The sequence below is a fragment of the Haliotis rufescens genome, unplaced genomic scaffold (assembly GCF_023055435.1).
Source record: "Haliotis rufescens isolate VD_foot unplaced genomic scaffold, xgHalRufe1.0.p SCAF_18, whole genome shotgun sequence".
Classification (NCBI taxonomy): domain Eukaryota; kingdom Metazoa; phylum Mollusca; class Gastropoda; order Lepetellida; family Haliotidae; genus Haliotis; species Haliotis rufescens.
The window spans coordinates 211,414-229,717 of NW_025963868.1; the positions used below are offsets into that span (position 1 = coordinate 211,414).

Consider the following 18,304-nt stretch of genomic DNA (forward strand, 5'->3'; position numbering starts at 1 on the left):
GTTGGGAATTGAACCCGGGTCTTCGTCGTGACGCTTCAACCACTAGGCTACCCGACCGCCCCCATGACTGTAAAGGATTTGCCTTCCAATAGTAGCCAATGAGTGATAAAACACTACAGTTCTTTGGTGCCTGGCAACAGGAACCCCTGTTCTTGGTTGCCTGGCAACAGTATTTTTATTTGTTTGTTTGTTATTTAACGCCACACACAGCAATATTTCAGCTATATGACGGTGGTCTGTAAATAATCGAGTCTGGACCAGACAATTCAGTGATCGACATCATGAGCATCGATCCACGCATTTGGAATCGATGACATGCATCAACTAATTCAGCATGCCTGACCACCCGATCCCGTTAGTCGCCTCTTACGACAACATAGTCGCTTTTTACAGAAAGCATGGGTTGCTGAAGACCTATTCTACCCCGGATCCTCACGGGTCCCAGGCAACACTGTACTTGGGTGCCTAGGGTGCCTGTTCCCAGTGCCATGGACCAGTCACCCTACTGTACTGAGGTGGAAGTGAATTTCGTGCACCTACCTGCTGCGTTGGTGTGATGCATCCTTATTCTGCTTTTACACATAAACTGTAGCACCTTCTCCACGTTCTCTTTCATCTCCCCATACCCAGACGGATCCGGGTGGGTCCCCGTCAGCTTCTCTCCGCCTGAAACACAACCATCCCCATGAAACTACGCCCTCACATTCCTCCCTTAGTCATGTACCTCCTGAAAAATAGAGACAGAGATGCACAACAGACAGTAGTGGGCACCGAATGACAACTCATCTCACAATCACAAGATGTTTTGACATCTGATCAACAAGAGAGAGACAACAAGAGTCAGCAGAAAATGACAAATCCCAACGGCACCCACAAATTCAAAAGAACAAATCATCTGACTGGTGAGTGAGTACCGAATGACAACTCATCTCACAATCACAAGATGTTTTGACATCTGATCAACAAGAGAGAGACAACAAGAGTCAGCAGAAAATGACAAATCCCAACGGCACCCACAAATTCAAAAGAACAAATCATCTGACTGGTGAGTGAGTGAGTGAGTGAGTGAGTGAGTGAGTGAGTGAGTGAGTGAGTGAGTGAGTGAGTGAGTGAGTGAGTGAGTGAGTGAGTGAGTGAGTGAGTGAGTACGGTTTTACGCGGCCTTTAGCAATATTCCAGCAATATCATGGTGGGGGACACCAGAAATGGGCTTCACACATTGTACCCATGTCGGGAATCGAACCCGGGTCTTTGGCGTGACGAGCGAACGCTTTAACCACTAGGCTACCCGACCGCCCCTCATCTGACTGGTACTTCAAGTCCAACTTGATGAGAGAAGATCTATCTAATCTGTCAGTCCGTATACAAGATTTGTAATTGAGATATCAAAACAATAGCATGGAATTGGGATTCGGAACTTTCGGATTTCAGACAGAGACAAACTCGTTGCCATGGAAACAGAAAAAATATAAATTCTAAAAAATCCTAAATAGCAAAAGGTACCTGTTGACATACATCCTGGTCTTTGTGTGTGTAGTTTTAATAAAGAATACATTTAGTTTTAGAGAAATGGTCCTGACAAGCAAACCACTATGAACAGAGTCAAAGACAAACTTGTTTCCATGGATGCCGGGAAAAATTAAATTTGAAAATTTCCTAAATAGGAAATCACTTCAACCCTTGGTTAATACATGTACCAGATTTGGGTGAAAAGTCTTTCACGGTTTTCAAGTTGTGCTCTGGAAAATAAAAATGCAAAAAACCTGCAAATAGCCAAAGGCACCACTTCAGGATCCATTTGACATTTCTGCCAAATTCTGTTGAAAAATATTGAATGTTTTTGAGTTGTGCTCCAGAAACGAAATTCTCCACCCATGAGACTAAGAACAAATTGTTTCTATGGAAACTTCAGGATCCATCTTATATATCTGCCAATTTCTGTTGAAAAACATTGAAGGGTTTCAAGTTGTGCCATGGAAATAAAATGATTACAGACGGACGGGCGGGCAGACAGAAAAGGTGTTGACTATATCCCCCTGCATTATATGCCCAGAGATAAAAGGTACAGACATTAAACCCTCTCTTATGAGGGTTTACAACATGAGCAACACAAATCACCAACCTCTAGAAATTGTATGCAGTAACGGACTAAATCATGTCAATGTCTAGTCCTGAGTGTCAAGTTGCCGACATCAAAGTGCAGGTAATACTTCCTCCTCATACAACATGCACAAAGTGGCGCAGTTTTCCCCAGGTGTAGGCCATTGTGCACTATGTAGTGCAGCACTGAATAAACATCCTGTCACACTGCACCTTACACACACGACAGACACACCAGGCCAGACACTGACAGAGACCAACCACTGCATTTGATATGGTTGGTCGTTTGGTTTGTTGTTTAACGCCGCACTCAGCAATATTCCAGCTATATGCAGAGCTCCAGATAAGCTTTTGGTGTTGTGGGTATTTTACCCATGCATTTTAAAATCATTGGGTATCAGTAATTCTATCTGCGTATTCAAATTTCTGTTACCCACTAGTTTTTACACGTGGGTATTTAAGTCAAATATTTAAAAACACTATTCATCTAGTCCCTGCAAACTGGTGTCGTGTGGGTTCGAGAGCTTTATAGGACTAAAAAATACCACGATACTTCCCCAAGAAAGTGTGATGGAAAATGATCATGATGAAACTGTCATCGTGGAGTTTGGCAAGGTTGACAGAATGCCCGTTTATATTTTCAAAATAAGTTGCTGATTTGCTAATCGAATACGCAGGGTTACTTCACAATATTTTGATGATACGCACAAGTTTTATTTTTGTAGCGTATCTGTAATGTTCGTTGCGTATTTGATACGCTTGGATTATATTTTACTGCGTATTTCTGCATTTCTGACGCGTATTTCACGCAGATACACAGCTTATCTGGAGCTCTGTATATGACGGTCTGTAAATAATCAAGTCTGGACCAGACAATCCAGTGATTGACATCGCGAGCATCGATCCACGCAATTGGGATGTGGGTAATAATTTCCTTATCATATAATGTCATGGTTAAAACAACTGAAGTTGAGACATATTTCTATTCACCATAGCCATTTTAGAAACCGTGTAGGAATACAAAGCCTGAGTGAATCGTCCTATTTGTGATATAGTGCCAAATGATTTGCAGCCCTGGCTGTTGACATATGCACTCACACATCAGGAAAACACTTTCCAGTTATTGACAAGTAAACACTACATCGACGTACAAAGCCAACTAAATGTAGTTCCTGCTGTGACCTCATTTGCATATTTTTCATATCGTCATACCAAGTTTTAACGCATTGGTTTATCACATCGATGAAACAGTCCATCATATGATTAAATGAAGCAATTATGAACTGGGTGGCCATCATGAATCTTTATGAATCCACATTTTATTTCAATTATCCATCTTTGACAGTGTCCGAAATAATTGCCTGCCTGCCTGCCTGCCCATGGCAAGTAACTTTTCTGTCGGACTGCAGGAAAATTTCTAGACTAACATCTAGTCTCTGAAATGAACATATCGCACATAAAAAAACAGTTGTTCAGTTATCTTAATAAAAATATAATAAAAAGGAGCCCAGTGACTCTCTTCATTTTCAGATACTGCAGTGATCTAGACTTGCCAAACATTATAGACTTGCATGGGCTGTATTTGATATATATTTGTATCAGGGTCTGTAAGACAGACTAAAACATTTCCTCTAACTGCCCAAATGTCTGGCAAATATTTTTAACCTACTTACACAATCAGTCTTATCATATAATCCTTGTAGATTCTCAAGTACTTGTTTGCAATATTTCAACTTAATCAAAATGCAATTTGTTTCTTATTTTTCTGCGATTTTTCAATATTTAGAATGTATGGATGCGGGCAGGTAACTTGGAGGATGGGCAGGCAACATTTATGGGCCCGACTGTCTTGTTGGGTTTTATAATTATTTCAAACACTGATCTTTGAATGAATCAAAACGAATGGCTGCCATTAAATTCAAGTAATATTTATACAATTGTCCTATGGTAAACAATAATTAATGAACGAACATTAACCACACAGGTAGAAATAGGCCGGGAAAACTGTGAATCACTTTGTCGTCAGGCGAAGTGGCGTATGCTACAAATGCTGTCTGCAATGATGGCTGCCATTAAATTCAAGTAATATTTATACAATTGTCCTGGTAAACAATCAAATAATGAACCGACATCTGGTAGAAATAACGTCACGCAAAGTGGCATATGCTATGAATGCTGTCTACTCATGAAATAATAAAATACCAATTACATCTGAACAACACGATGGCACGTGCATGCTGATAGCCTCCAAGACTTCCATACAAGTAGTGTTGTGATTGGAGTTCATTAATTAGTGATATCAGTTGTGATCAGGACTTGGTAATTAGTGATATCAGGCGTGATTTGGGTATGTTAATCACTGGTATGACTGCTGGTTATCCCACAGTGTTCTGTGCACCTTGTCCACAGCCTTTGGAAGAGTCAATTTCTAATTGTTTGGCACCAGATCAACCTTTTTTAAGACTGTTCAGTGGTGAGTGAGTGTTTCAACCAGCGGCATGGGTTGGAGACCACAGTAATAATAATTGGAACAAAACTAGGATTTCCAAACAACTAACAACACATCTGAGATTCAAACCCACAACCAGCAACAGATCCTGGCAAGACTAAGGGCCACAACTCTGCAATCAACTGCATCACCTTCACCACTAGGCAAACCTACCCACAGCTGAGTGAGTGAGTGAGTGTGTGAGATTCAGAGCTCCAGATAACTTTTTAAGCAATTGAGTTTTTACTCTAGGGTTTCTATTTTAATTGGGTTATTACATTTTTCATTGGGTAACCAATATTTTTTCACTCATCTATTCATCACTCTCAGGTTTTTCCCAAAATTAGTGAACATTTCAAGATTTAAAAAATGAAATAATGTTTTAGATGGATATAACTGTTCTAAATATATAGGCTTGACTTGGAAAGTAAATTAGCTTGTAACTGTGTTTCGGAAATAAGTTCTGAATATTTTGGGGGGGTACTTTACACAAATCATAATCATAACCGCTGTCCATGTGATCATTGATTCATTCCAGGCTCTAAAAGTCTTAAGTAATTATCAAAAAAGCACAGTACACTACAGCATTTCGTTACCTTACAGACCCCCCCATACTGCCTGCAAGACCACTTTTCCTAAGTGAAGGTAAAACTCTGGGACGAACCCAGGACCCCCGCCCGAAAACTGATGCTACACCTCTTGGGTTAACAGAGAGAATCACCACAACAAAATAATGTCATGTCAGTCCCCCAACTCTTACCACAGTCCCGGGTAGCCATTTAACTGTTCTGCACCACTGTTGACAGACAGACAGACAGCAGCACCTAGGAGCTCCCAGCTCTGCTTATCCATGAACTTACTACTGCCTCTCTCCCACACACTGACTGACAGTGGGGTACAACACCACATGCCTGTAGCACAGAGATGGTCTGACTCATAAACATTCCCCTAAAGGAACTCTCCAAGGAGGAGGAAGGAAAGTGATTAACCGGCCAGTCTAGTCCCACGCTACCAACAGTGTATAAAACAGCCCACAAACTACAATACACGGAAGATACATTCACTGAAGAGGAATATGGAATCTTATACTGCATAGTTAATACTAATAGTTATGTTTATGCATTCTCAACACAACTGCTTTTCCTCCAGAGTGAGTGAGTGAGTGAGTGAGTGAGTGAGTGAGTGAGTGAGTGAGTGAGTGAGTGAGTGAGTTGGGTTTAACGCCGCTTTTAACAGTATTCCAGCTATATCACGGGGTGTCAGCTTAATGTGGGAGGAAAGCCCGAAGTGATGCAGGTCTCAGACGTTTACTATTTCGGTGAAACCCACGAGCACGGGTATGGTGCTGACAAACCTAGAAACATAATCGGGGTGAACTGGGATTCGAACCCACAATCATGGGTTTCTGGCATGCTCAAGGGACGCAACTCTGCACAGCGAATCGCGGCCCCTTAGACGACTGGGCCACCTGTGCCCGAGGAAATCCACAAGAGGAACCAGCAGTGCGACGGCACAACCCTTCCCCTGTCAGGAAACAATAGGACGACTCTGTCAATGACATTATCACAGCAGGATGTCTGCTGGTCCTCTGCACTTAGAGTAACTGACTTTTGTAGGATACATGTCAAATCGTAAATGTCACTGTCAAATAACAGTGAGTGAGTGAGTGAGTGAGTGAGTGAGTGAGTGAGTGAGTGAGTCAGTGAGTGAGTCAGTCAGTCAGTCAGTGACAGAAATAATGTGAACACATGCATTTTGTTCAGCTGATATAGACAAGACTTCTACCTTAAAACATTAAAAGAATTTCTGCACATCCTTAACCCAAGGAAACTATGCTTGTCGTAAGAGGCGACGAATGGGATTGGGTGGATGTTGGTAGCATATCATCGATCCCAATTGCATGGATCGATGCTCATGATGTCAATCACAGGACTGTCTATTATTTGCCGACCACCATCATATAGCTTGAATATTGCTAAGTGCAGTGTTAAACAACAAACTTTTGCACATGACATTGCACACACACAAATGCAAAGAACCTGAGAATGAAATATCTGCCTAATACTCCACCTTTACAGACAACCAAGGAAAGTCATCTCAGTGTCTGACATTAGTTTTTATCGCACTGAGGTAAGCAAATAGATAACATGGGGGACTTCTGTGAAATTACTTTTCAAGAAATATAAACTTCTCAACTGAAACAAGTTTGATGGCCATGCAAGAGTTATCTCCCTTCATTCAGAACTATTGCCATCAACCTGCATAAATTTAATCCAGAAGTGCCGTCTGATCCAAACATATTTTGTTTAAATGTGGGATTCTTAAGTTCCCATTTTCTTAAATACAGAAGTTTCTTAACATTGTATATTAACATAATATTTAATGCAATAATGTAAAACTTGGCATCAGAGATTCTTTCTTCCTTGTTTTTTGCAGGGATAATTCTAGGGAGGGGTCTTATGCTTTAAATCCCCTAAATTTGAAAAAAGGCCCACATTTCCACATACAATGGGGCATATTAACATTGTGCTTTATGGGTGTACCTCTGGAATATTTAAAATTTTCACATAAAGGCCCAATTAAGAAAATTCCTAGAGAGAACCCTGTTTTTGTTTTTTGTTTATTTGTTGTTGTCCCACTCATCAATATCCCAGCTATATGACAGCAGTCTGTAAATAATCAAGTCTGGACCAGACAATCCAGCAATTGACATCATGAGCATTGATCACACAATTGGGATACGATGTCATGCATCAACCAAGTTAGCGAGCCTGACCTCCCGATCCCGTTAGTCGCCTCTTACGACAAGCGTGGGTAGCTGAAGACCTATTCTACCCCGGATCTTCACGGGTCCTTCCTTATATGTACTAAAATCAGTGAAATACAAGTGGATCCGACCAAGCAAGGTTGTTACATCAGATATATACTAAAAAACTTTAACTGGAATGTTTTAATTCCAATTAGGGAATTACTGACAGTAGCCGCAGATTTGGGTTGGTTGGTTTGTTGTTTAACGCTAGGGCTGCAACGATACTGGAAGGTCACGATACGATACGCATCTCGATATTCTGGTCACGATACGATATGTATCTCGATACGCAATGATACAAAAACAAGACTTAAAGCATGTCAAGATTGAACCTTTCATGATTTTGGAACAGTCAAGATTATTTGATAATAACAAGACTACTGAAGTTGTTAAGCTACAAAGTGGAACTTTCTTTAACTTTCCTTCAAAACAATTCAAAGTTCAAACACCAGAAAATAATTAATGTACTTCACCAGTGATACAACTTCAAGGAATTTATATGCAATGATCGAAGAAATTGTATGTGAAATTATTGTTTTATCAGGAATAATATATTCCAATATTGTGTTACTTTAGTTGCAGCTTTTACTCTATCATTTGCTCTATATGTATTCGGGGCGGTGGGGTAGCCTAGTGGTTAAAGCGTTCGCTCGTCACGCCGAAGACCCGGGTTCGATTCCCGACATGGGTACAATGTGTGAAGCCCATTTCTGGTGTCCCCCGCCGTGATATTGCTGGAATATTGCTAAAAGCGGCGTAAAACCAAACTCACTCACTCACTCTATTTGTATTTAAAATTATAAAAACCACAAGCGTAGCATTTTGGTACTGGTGATTGCTGTTGCAGGATATTTTTACGTATGGAACAATCTGACCAGTCACCGTTGGGACTTCCGCGCGACAGGTATTTCGATTGAGAAAATGTAATGTTAAAATATTTTAGCTAAATTGCCACAAATATGACTTTTAACGAGATAGAATATGTCATTTTTAATATATGTATCCATTCTTTAGCAACTAAAGTTCGTTTCAATGCGTCAAAAGCGGTAATCTGATCGTGGTTGCTGTATCTCTTCACACACGATTTCACCTAACTTAATGAAAACAATATTAAATGAAATTTTGAATAAAATTGAAAATATATTACAAACACATGTCCAGATATACAATGAACACGTTTTAATAACAAGATAGTATAAACATGATAATGATGGTATTGAATTGCGTCCTTCAGTTCGTGTTGCTGACTGGTATTTCCGGTGTTATGTGCTTGCGGTGATCAGCTGATTATGTTTTTTGAGATGGGGAAAAACATTTGTCAGTGTAAAACCTGAGCTTATTAAAAATGTAAGTATGTTTTGTACTTGAGATTTGCATTCCATTTTGTGGCGTATCGATAAATGGGCCCACATTAATGGTATATTTTACTGTGGGTCCAGTATCGCGATGCATCGGAATATCAGTGAATCGTTTCACCCTTATTTAACGCCACACTCAGCAATATTCCAGCTATATGACGGCGGTCTGTAATAATCAAGTCTGGACCAGACAATCCAGTGATTAATATCATGAGCATCGGTCCACGCAATTGGGATCAATGACATGCATCAACCAAGTCAGCGAGTCTTATCCCATTAGTTGCCTCTTACGACACAAGCATAGTCACCTATAACGGCAAGCATGGGTTGCTGAAGACCTATTCTACCCCGGATCTTCACGGGTCTCCTCCCCATGGAAGATGTAGGCATGTGGCCAGATGACAACATCAGGCTACATAGAAAAGGACCCAGATTTTAATTTGAAAACGTGACTACAGTTACTCACCAACAATGTCTATAAGATGAAGCAGGGCCACGCCATCTCGCATGTCAACACGCAGGTCCTCGATCAGCCGGATCCCCTGCCGCTTCTTCAGCTGGGAGTTAACCCACGCAACGTACGCATTTAACTGCGCCTGAAACAACAGACAAATACACCATGAACATACTTTAATAAAAAACTGTCTTCACTGACAGTCCACTACTTTGTTACCTCAGGCATGGAGCAAACTATTCCTCAAGGGAGGGAAGGATGAGGTGAAATGGGGGGGGGGTCCAGAGTGAGTGAGTGAGTGAGTTGGGTTTAACGCCGCTTTTAACAGTATTCCAGTTATATCACGGCGTGTCAGCTTAATGTGGGAGGAAAGCCCCAAGTGATGCAGGTCTCAGACGTTTACCACTTCGGTGAAACCCACGAGCACGGGTATGGTGCTGACAAACCTAGAAACATAATCGGGGCGAACCGGGATTCGAACCCACAATCATAGGTTTCTGGCGTGCCAAAGGGACGAAACTCTGCACAGCAAATCACGGCGCCTATAGAAGGTAATACTGAAGTGAAGCAAATGCTTAGATGTTTTCCGCTTTGAACCAAGAATCACAATCTGGGATATGGACTAGCAATCATAGGATTCTGGCATGCCTAAGGGACACAACTCTGCATTGGGAACTGATGCACATTAGATGACTGGGACACCTATGCACCTAAGTGATGCCCAGTTGGTTGAGAGTTTGATCAAACCCACATGAAAATAATTCGGTTTGATCCATGCCTGATATCTGTAGTTCTAAAAGAACGCAATCTCATATTTAAGTTTGCAAAGTACATTCCCTGTAACTGAGTTTCTATGAACAGCCTATCCTTGTTTAAAGTTCCAGTTTATCTGGTCCCGATAAATACTCTACAAGAACAGATAATTTTGTAACCATGGTAACTGTTGAGGTTCCACAGATCTTAAAACACCTTACTATGTTTTCAACAAATAGTTGTTATGTTTATCAGTAGAATTCTGATTAAAAATTTTGGTTAATATTTTTAAATAATTTGTTAAAAGTTCAAAAACATAATTTCATTTTGACGAAATATGTCCAGAAATGCATTCAAGAAAAGACATCATTCAGCATGCTTGAAATCCTAATCCAGGACATAAAATGTGCATTATTAATATGAATATATTTAACAAATACCAAGAGTCCATTATGCAAAATAACTATATACTTATATCGAAAAGATATTAATTTCGGGCAATTCCTTGTGAAATGTGGTAAGCAAAAAGAACAGAATAAAATCAAAAGAAAACATAACATAAAAACAAAATTAAAGCAAATCTATACACAATGTCCTAACTCTGATTGTATTTAGCTAATGGGTACCGAGTATCACTGACAACAAAAGCAACAATATTTACAGCATATTTGCCTCGACAACATTGCAACAAACTACAAAGGTTCCTCCATCGCTGACTTTCCTGGCCTGCATTCAGCAGAATGAAGTTAACATGACAAGTGGCCAAAAATAGGACACCTCTGGGTTTTACTGGATTCCTATGCTACACCCCGTACTGGGATAACTGAATATACAACAGCAAATACATGTACACACAAAGGAGAGGCTGTTTGAACACACATTAACCAATACAAGCTACCTTTTCCTGACATTGACCAGAGGAACTCTCAGATTGGTTAAACAACCTCCAAGTTCAAATGTTAATCCCAGTTTTGGAAACAGTTTTATAACACTACTTCCACATGATGAACTGTAAAAGTGTTAGTACTAAGTCAAAAATATTTTTTTATAAAACCATGTTTGTTCTATGATTATGGTGATTATAGGAATATCCTCAGACCTCAAAGTTTAAATTATTCTGTGCCCAAAAGGCCATTATGCAAATTTCGGCGCCAGTCAGAAGTTGAGTACTCAAAGGAGCCAACTAACGATAAAAGTTTTAAAAATAAAACATAAGAATTTCTACATCATGAAGATATATATTGTAGCAATTTGAATTATTTGGCAGCTGTTTGCTGTAGTTGCCAAATATAAAATCAAATGGCACTGGTCACCACTTTGAGGTCTGAGTATCAGACAAAGAATATTGGTTAATAAGTGCTGTACCTGCCACGCCCCCCAGGTGGCGCTGTCATCACTGTCATTACTTTTGACAGGACTTGTGAATCCAGACGACATGTTTTCCAACAGTTCTTGATACTCTTCCAAGATAACCAAATCGCTATTTCGTTTGGATGACATGCAAATGATTTGTGACTGCACCGACTTCTACGTTTGTTTCCACTATCTCAGGGCTAATACCCAAGAACAAGGTTCAACTAGCATCAGAATGTTTTCATTTCCGTTCAGAGAAACGAGGCTCCACACATGCTAGAATATTGTTAACAAGTTTCATTAATTATAATCACTGATGTCTGGACCAAAATCCTTAACGACTTTTCATTCAATGTTCACTTCAGTAATGTTTCGACTATTGTCGCTCAAGACAAACAACAATCCTAATGAATATTCATCACTGGTTTCAGCGACCACAATCACAGGTGAGCAAAACAAGGGTAGTCAGGTTGCGTCATACAAGCGACTCTGACGTGATCAATATTACGTTACGGAATACTGCCAAGTTGGTATTCGGACTGAATGCCTAACAGATACTGACGTATATCCAGACTAGAAAAGGAATAATCAGAGATAAAATAAAACAGGCCAATAAAACTTAATAATACTTGTGTAAAAGTAAAATATCACAAAGAAATCACAGAGAAATTGTTCCATATAAGAACTGTATAAATAGTGATTAGTGCAAAGTCATAAATTATTCTGTTAAATTATCAATGAAAACATAATACATTAACAGGAATATGTCAATATGTACAAGATGCCATTAACTGTGTGTGCATATTTTGTAAATATTCTACAAATATTGCGTAAAATAACGAAACAAGCCTCCTTTCTAATTTTGTCAGATTATGGTTGAGTCATTTTGAATAAATTAAGGATAATTTGGTTGGTTCCTGAATGGTTCAGTTATAACCCAGATATCTTACACTGGAAATATTCTTCAAACAATTGGGTACCAAACAATATGAACCCGTCACGTATGTTTAGAAAACGCCATATAATAAATAACTGATGGCAAGCCAAATGAATTTTCTTCTACACAATCTGGACAGGATGACCTGGGCACGTTCGACTGCCGATTCCGCACACACACAATGTACACTCTATCCAACAACACCGATCTACACGAGGCGAGAAGCATCTACCATTAGCAATATCCTTCCTTGAAATCACACATGGACCAGTTATCAAATCCCTGGCGATGCTACCAACCGGCCTGTCATATTAGCTGTCGAGCAGACGAAAACCGACATTTTTGACATAGTGTCTGGTTTAGAAAACACGAAAACGTTGAACATCCGAACAGCGGATCAGTTATATTCGCCATTGGTATTCGCACATCCTCCAATTGGTCCAGGAAAACACGATCGACGGATGTTTGTTGCGATGTCTGTCCCACTGACCACCTGTTAGGACATGAATATCTTTAGACGTAGCCTCACAAAATCGGCTGCCATGATGTAAATAAATTATCCAACATGGCGAATGAAATAATATGCGAACGAGATCTTGTTAAGTGTCAGGTGTAAGTGAACACATTTCAGCGTCCGTCACTCGTCAAATGCACAATAAGGGGTAGCGAAGCGCGAAGAATAAATTATTAATTCCGAAATTAGCAAAAACCACCTGCCGATCCGTCAAGGTTTCTCGGGTCAGGGTTTTCACTTCCGGGTTAAATATTTGTAAACATTGTCACGTGGTTCCTGACACATGTTGAAAGAGGCATATCTCGCACAAAGCCTCGGAGCAAAGAAGGCTCTTGTTGACCCTTGGGATTACAGCATCGTGTCAGAGAATTAGTGGAGAAAGTCGTCACCTGGTGAAGTCCCCTTGTTGTCAATTCATTGGTGGTCAAACTTTATTTGATAGAAGACAGAAATTAATAATTATTTAACATGTCGTTATTTTCGGCAGAAATCCCACTTCTTCATATCCAAAATATGTATTTGTATTATATTTGTTCGGTGGGGTTGGTGAAATCGGTTGTTACTGATTTTATTATTAATAATATACTACTGTATTTAGAGCTTCTTTGTCTTCATTCACCCGATGACGGGATAAGAAGTACCCCTGAAAAGTCGTCACAGAGAATAAAAGAAGTTATTATCCAACAAAAAGTGTATGCTCTGCCAACTTCTAAAAGCTTATCAAACACAACAAATTTACCATTTCTAATTCCATGAAGCTAAGTATAAAGTATATCACCACAACCCTCAGTTAAAGTACATGAAAGGATGTTTTTCCCCAACCAAAATAAATTCACGTAGTCTCAGATGTAGGCACTATCGCATTCGTCACCACTCGCCCCTTTCCGTAACCTGCTAGAAGTGGCCCGGAATAACGCGAGTTGGTCACGAATGGCACTCATTCGTCACCACTCGCCCCTTTCCGTAACCTGCGAATGGAATGGCACTATCGCCAACGAACTCCCTTAACACGATTCTCTTTTTTGGCGCCTTAATTGATTTTGGTGATGTGGACAGACCATCCCGCCCATTCTGTGTTTTCACACAGTTCGACAGAGGCGAAAGAAAGAAGATGACCAAAGGGAGATAAGGCAGCCCCTAGGAGGAGTTTTAATGACCCCCTGCGGAGTTAACCCCAGCATGCGCACCTGCTGTTACCGAGGTCAGAGGTCAAACAACCGACATTGCTCAAGGGTTCTTGGAACAATAAATTCACGATTGAAATTGATCGTTGACCCGATTTAGATCTCCAATTTGAGCACTGATCCGATCTAGATCTTGAATTTGCGCAGTCACCCGCTTTAGGTCTAAAATTTGAGCAGTCACCCGATGTGTATCTAGAATTTGAGCAGTCAACCGGTTCTTGTCGACAACTTGATCGTTAACCCGATATATATCTAGAGACGTCGCTGCCTTGTATTGAAGACTGCTGTATCGGAAGGCTATATACCCGATTTGGATTTATCAATGATGTATCGATGATGTATGAACCCAGGACTGATATTTTATCACACAAAGCGAGAAAATTCAACGCGAAATTTACAAAGTTCAAATGGACCTATTGTGTATAAAAGTTTTCCAAACGTATAAGTTAGAGAACGAATAAGACCACATTTCATCAGGACCTGGCAGGGGCGGTCGGGTAGCCTGGTGGTTAAAGCGTTCCCCGGGTTCGATTCCCGACATGGGTACAATGTGTGAAGCCCGTTTCTGGTGTCCCCCGCCGTGATATTGCTGGAATATTGCTAAAAGCATACTCACTCACTCAGGAACCGGCGACAGAGCCTTGAAACTATGTCAAGTGTTCTCTTACTTCCAGAGGCAAACACCCTACTTTGCACGGAATGCACGTGCATCACATAATCTCTAGAAACGTAAAGCACGTGCAGTATACATTTGACGCGATATAAATGTATTCGTGATCATGGGTATGAGACTTTTGTATGTGTATGAAATTTTCTGTAAACTTTGATGCATCTGGGGACTGGTAATATATTATAGATGTGTGTGTGTGGGGTGGGGGGGTGGGGTGGTGGAGGAGGAGTAGGTGTGTTTGTGTGTGTATGTGAGAGAGCAAGAGAGGAATCTTACATAAAATGGGGGGGGGGGGGGGGGGGGGGGTAGGTGTGGGGGTGAGAGAGCAAGAGAGGAATTTTACATAAAATGGGGGGGGGGGGGGGGGGGTTTGTCAATATGTTACAGTCTTAAGACCAATCCACTCCCACCCACAACCCCATAACTTATGTCCAGTCCCTTAGCTCCATGAATCTATCTGTTTCTTTAAAACTAAAAACAGATTTTTCGCAGCGACATTTCTTTAAACGATTAGGTAATAGATGGAAGTACAGATTGCCTCAAGACAGACATTTGACTGTAGCAACGTCGACTGTTGTCACAGTTTGATAGATGATGACGTATTTGTTGATCTTCGTCTCCGTGAATAGCCACATCAGGCAGTCGTCAACAAGAACATATTTTCTGAGACAACACGCACTGATTATTCATGAAACTAACTAGTACTTTCAATTAGATCTGCAGTATCTGACGCAGCTGGTTCAAATGTCAACCAGGGCGATTCAATCCCAACCAAAGTTTCATTAAAACTTTCAAAACAAACTAAGAGAAATATAAATACGACATACTATTTTGAGACGACCCCTCGTTATTCATTAACTGCAATCGACTTCTCCCAGTCCACGGTATCAACCTGTTCACAGGAGCAAACTGCCCTCCGGGTCGAACCATCAACGCCTCCACTAATGTGTTACAAATACCCCATGACGTAATAACATGTGTCGTCTCTTATTATGACGTAAGAACGTGTCACGTGATCATCTGTCGCACGTGTTATGTCATGGCGTGAAAATGTATTGATATCCAGCAATCACGTGTACCTGCCTCTCTTTGGTGTTCCGCTACCCTCACAAATGTGACGTAACGAGAGCTGTGTTTCAAAATGTGTCACGTGATCATTAACACCTCAAATGGGATTTCTCCACACAGAAACGTCAACAGAGTTTTACAATACGTGGATGCTGACTTGAAAGAGCATCAGGTATTGACTTGAACCCCATTTCACCCCACGGTCAGTCTCGTCAATGACGGAAAATGATAAAATGGTATAATAATAATAAGTACAGATTTTTAAAGCGAAGAACTTCAGTTCGAAGAACTACTCAAAAGCGCTTCATTTGAGTCTACACAAAAAAAGAGACATTACACAGCTAGGAAAACACAAAGCCTCAATACTCTAAGAAAGATTTGGTGAAAAGATAGGTTTTGAGTCTTGATCGGAACAAAGTAGGACTGTCAATGTTCCTGATATCCAATGGCAGCCTATTCCATACCTCAGGGGCAACTTTGGCGAAACTCCGACCTCCAAAAGTCGCCGTTCTAACACTAGGCGCAGAGAGTAGGGACTGGCAGCTTGATCTGAGAGATCTCCCAGGCACGTACTCTTCAAGAAGCTCGCTGATATAAGTTGGTTTTTGGCGATAAGTTTGTGGACTTGGCTGCCATGACTGAGATCCCTCTCTTTTAAAAACATGCTGGATCCGCCCTTAAAAAGGGTGTTTTCAATATCGCAACACCCGTGGGTATTCCAGGGCAGAAAAGTCCCCTGTACCCATGTTTGTAATGGGGATTGGTTGGCTGTTTATGCTGTGTGTCATCGGAACCGGTGGCGTGTATAGGTGCTCATGCTTTCAACCACTGGTTTGTCTACCCCGCGTTGGTTATCTGAAGAACGTGACAAAGCTCGACTATTGTCGGCTGCAGCGAAAATAACATTCACTCACTTGTTTATGTAAACAATCGTGCATACAGAGTGTGACTGAGAACGGGTCAGGGGTAATAATTGGACGACCATTTGGAAATAGCCCTGTACTCACGAGGATGGTAAGGAGTAAGCAGGGAGGTTAAAATCGTGGTAACTGCGTTCAGTAGACTAACATCTAGTCTCTGAAATGAACATATCGTACAGAAAAAAACAGTTGTTCAGTTATCTTAATAAAAATATAATATATATTTCATTTTCAGATACTGCAGTAATCTAGACTTGCCAAACATTTTAGACTTGCATGGGCTGTATTTGATATATATTTGTATCAGGGTCTGTAAGACAAAATATAGTGAGTGAGTGAGTATGGGTTTACGCCGCTTTTAGTAATATTTTCCAGCAATATTCCAGCAATATCATACGTGTTTCGTTTGTCTGGAGTTGTGTCCCTTAGCTGCATGGTCAGGCTAGATGGTCTTACGCCTTTGTAGCAACATTCCAGCAATATCACGGCGGGGACACCAAAAATGGGCTTCACACATTGTACCCATGACGGGAATCGAACCCGGGTCTTCGGCGTGACGAGCGAACGCTTTAACCACTAGGCTACCCGACCGCCCGTAAGACAGAATATACGTTCAGAAACAGAGAGAGAGAGAGAGAGCGAGAGAAAGAGAGAGAGATATGCATGGTTTGGGCTGTTGATCGTGTCACACCTGTCAGTAACTGAGTACTCCCGAATGCAACAACGGGTAATATCGATATCAAAGGACAGCCTTTGTAAGGTCTTCAAACGTGAACTCCATCTTGTGAGTATATTAGTGTCAGTGGTGTTTATTTTATAAAAAACTAAAGAGTTTCATTAAGTAATTTCGTTTTTTCAAGAAGTGTTCTTGTGAATGGTGTCTATTACACCGGCGTCCTGTACAGGGCTACTTGAATACTGCACTTTTCGGATCGAATTTAAATGCATATTTTAATTTAAATTGGACAATTTAACAACAGGTGTATGTGTGATTATTTAGGTGACAGCGACAGATGGACACAGATACTACTCAGACAGCGCAAATGGACATTTGTCTGGGTTATTTCTAAAACTAGTGCCAATCTAGGGCAACACGCATACAGGTTGAAAACTGTAATTACGTTTTTACGCGTCAAATTACCGCCACATATACATCTATCTCGAAAACCATCGAATAACACAATATTAATTTCAGCAATGTAGGAAAGGAAATGTTTGTCCAATCCGTTCGTCCCCCTGGCGTCTCAATGGTCCCTACCCCCGCGAGCTGTCACTCCCCGTGCAGCCCCCCACCCCCCCTCAACACACACACACACACACACACACCAATTGTCCGACATTGCGTGTTTGGGAAGTGCCCTTCTTACCCCCCCCATCATGGAGATACGGTTGGGTTGTCCAGACGACTGATTATAACAGATAGTATTGTTTTCACTGGACTAAGTTTCCTCACCCGTGCATGTGTTGAGGTGGAAAGTTTGGAAATTATTTTTCAAGTTCGACTCAATTACAACTGACAATACCCTGAGTCCGTTGCTATGGATAAGTACAATCGGACTTTCTTTTTTATGATCTTGTATTGTATACAGGTTGTCTAGGCTTACCGGGATGTGAAGTCATGGCCAAAGGTATACGCCCCTACAACCACCTCAGCTGTGGAGATTACTGAGGATTTTGGTCCATTTATGGACTGAAA

General features: G+C 40.8%; 1 protein-coding gene across 5 annotated transcripts in view; it reads right to left on the reverse strand.

Annotated features, from left to right (window-relative positions):
* LOC124148369 (dixin-like) overlaps positions 1-18,304 on the reverse strand; it is a 93,450-nt gene that overhangs the window by 42,165 nt on the left and 32,981 nt on the right. For 2 of the 5 annotated variants that reach the window (XM_046519428.2, XM_048398079.1), the window contains exons 2-3: positions 9,222-9,351; positions 541-666 (exon numbers count right to left, since the gene is read on the reverse strand). In XM_046519428.2, the coding sequence (XP_046375384.2) occupies positions 541-666; positions 9,222-9,351 (256 nt within the window). Of the gene's footprint in view, positions 1-540; positions 667-5,348; positions 5,608-9,221; positions 9,352-11,327; positions 12,997-18,304 lie in introns of those variants that run through there. The other 3 variants (XM_046519430.2, XM_046519429.2, XM_048398080.1) reach the window with 3 other exon arrangements.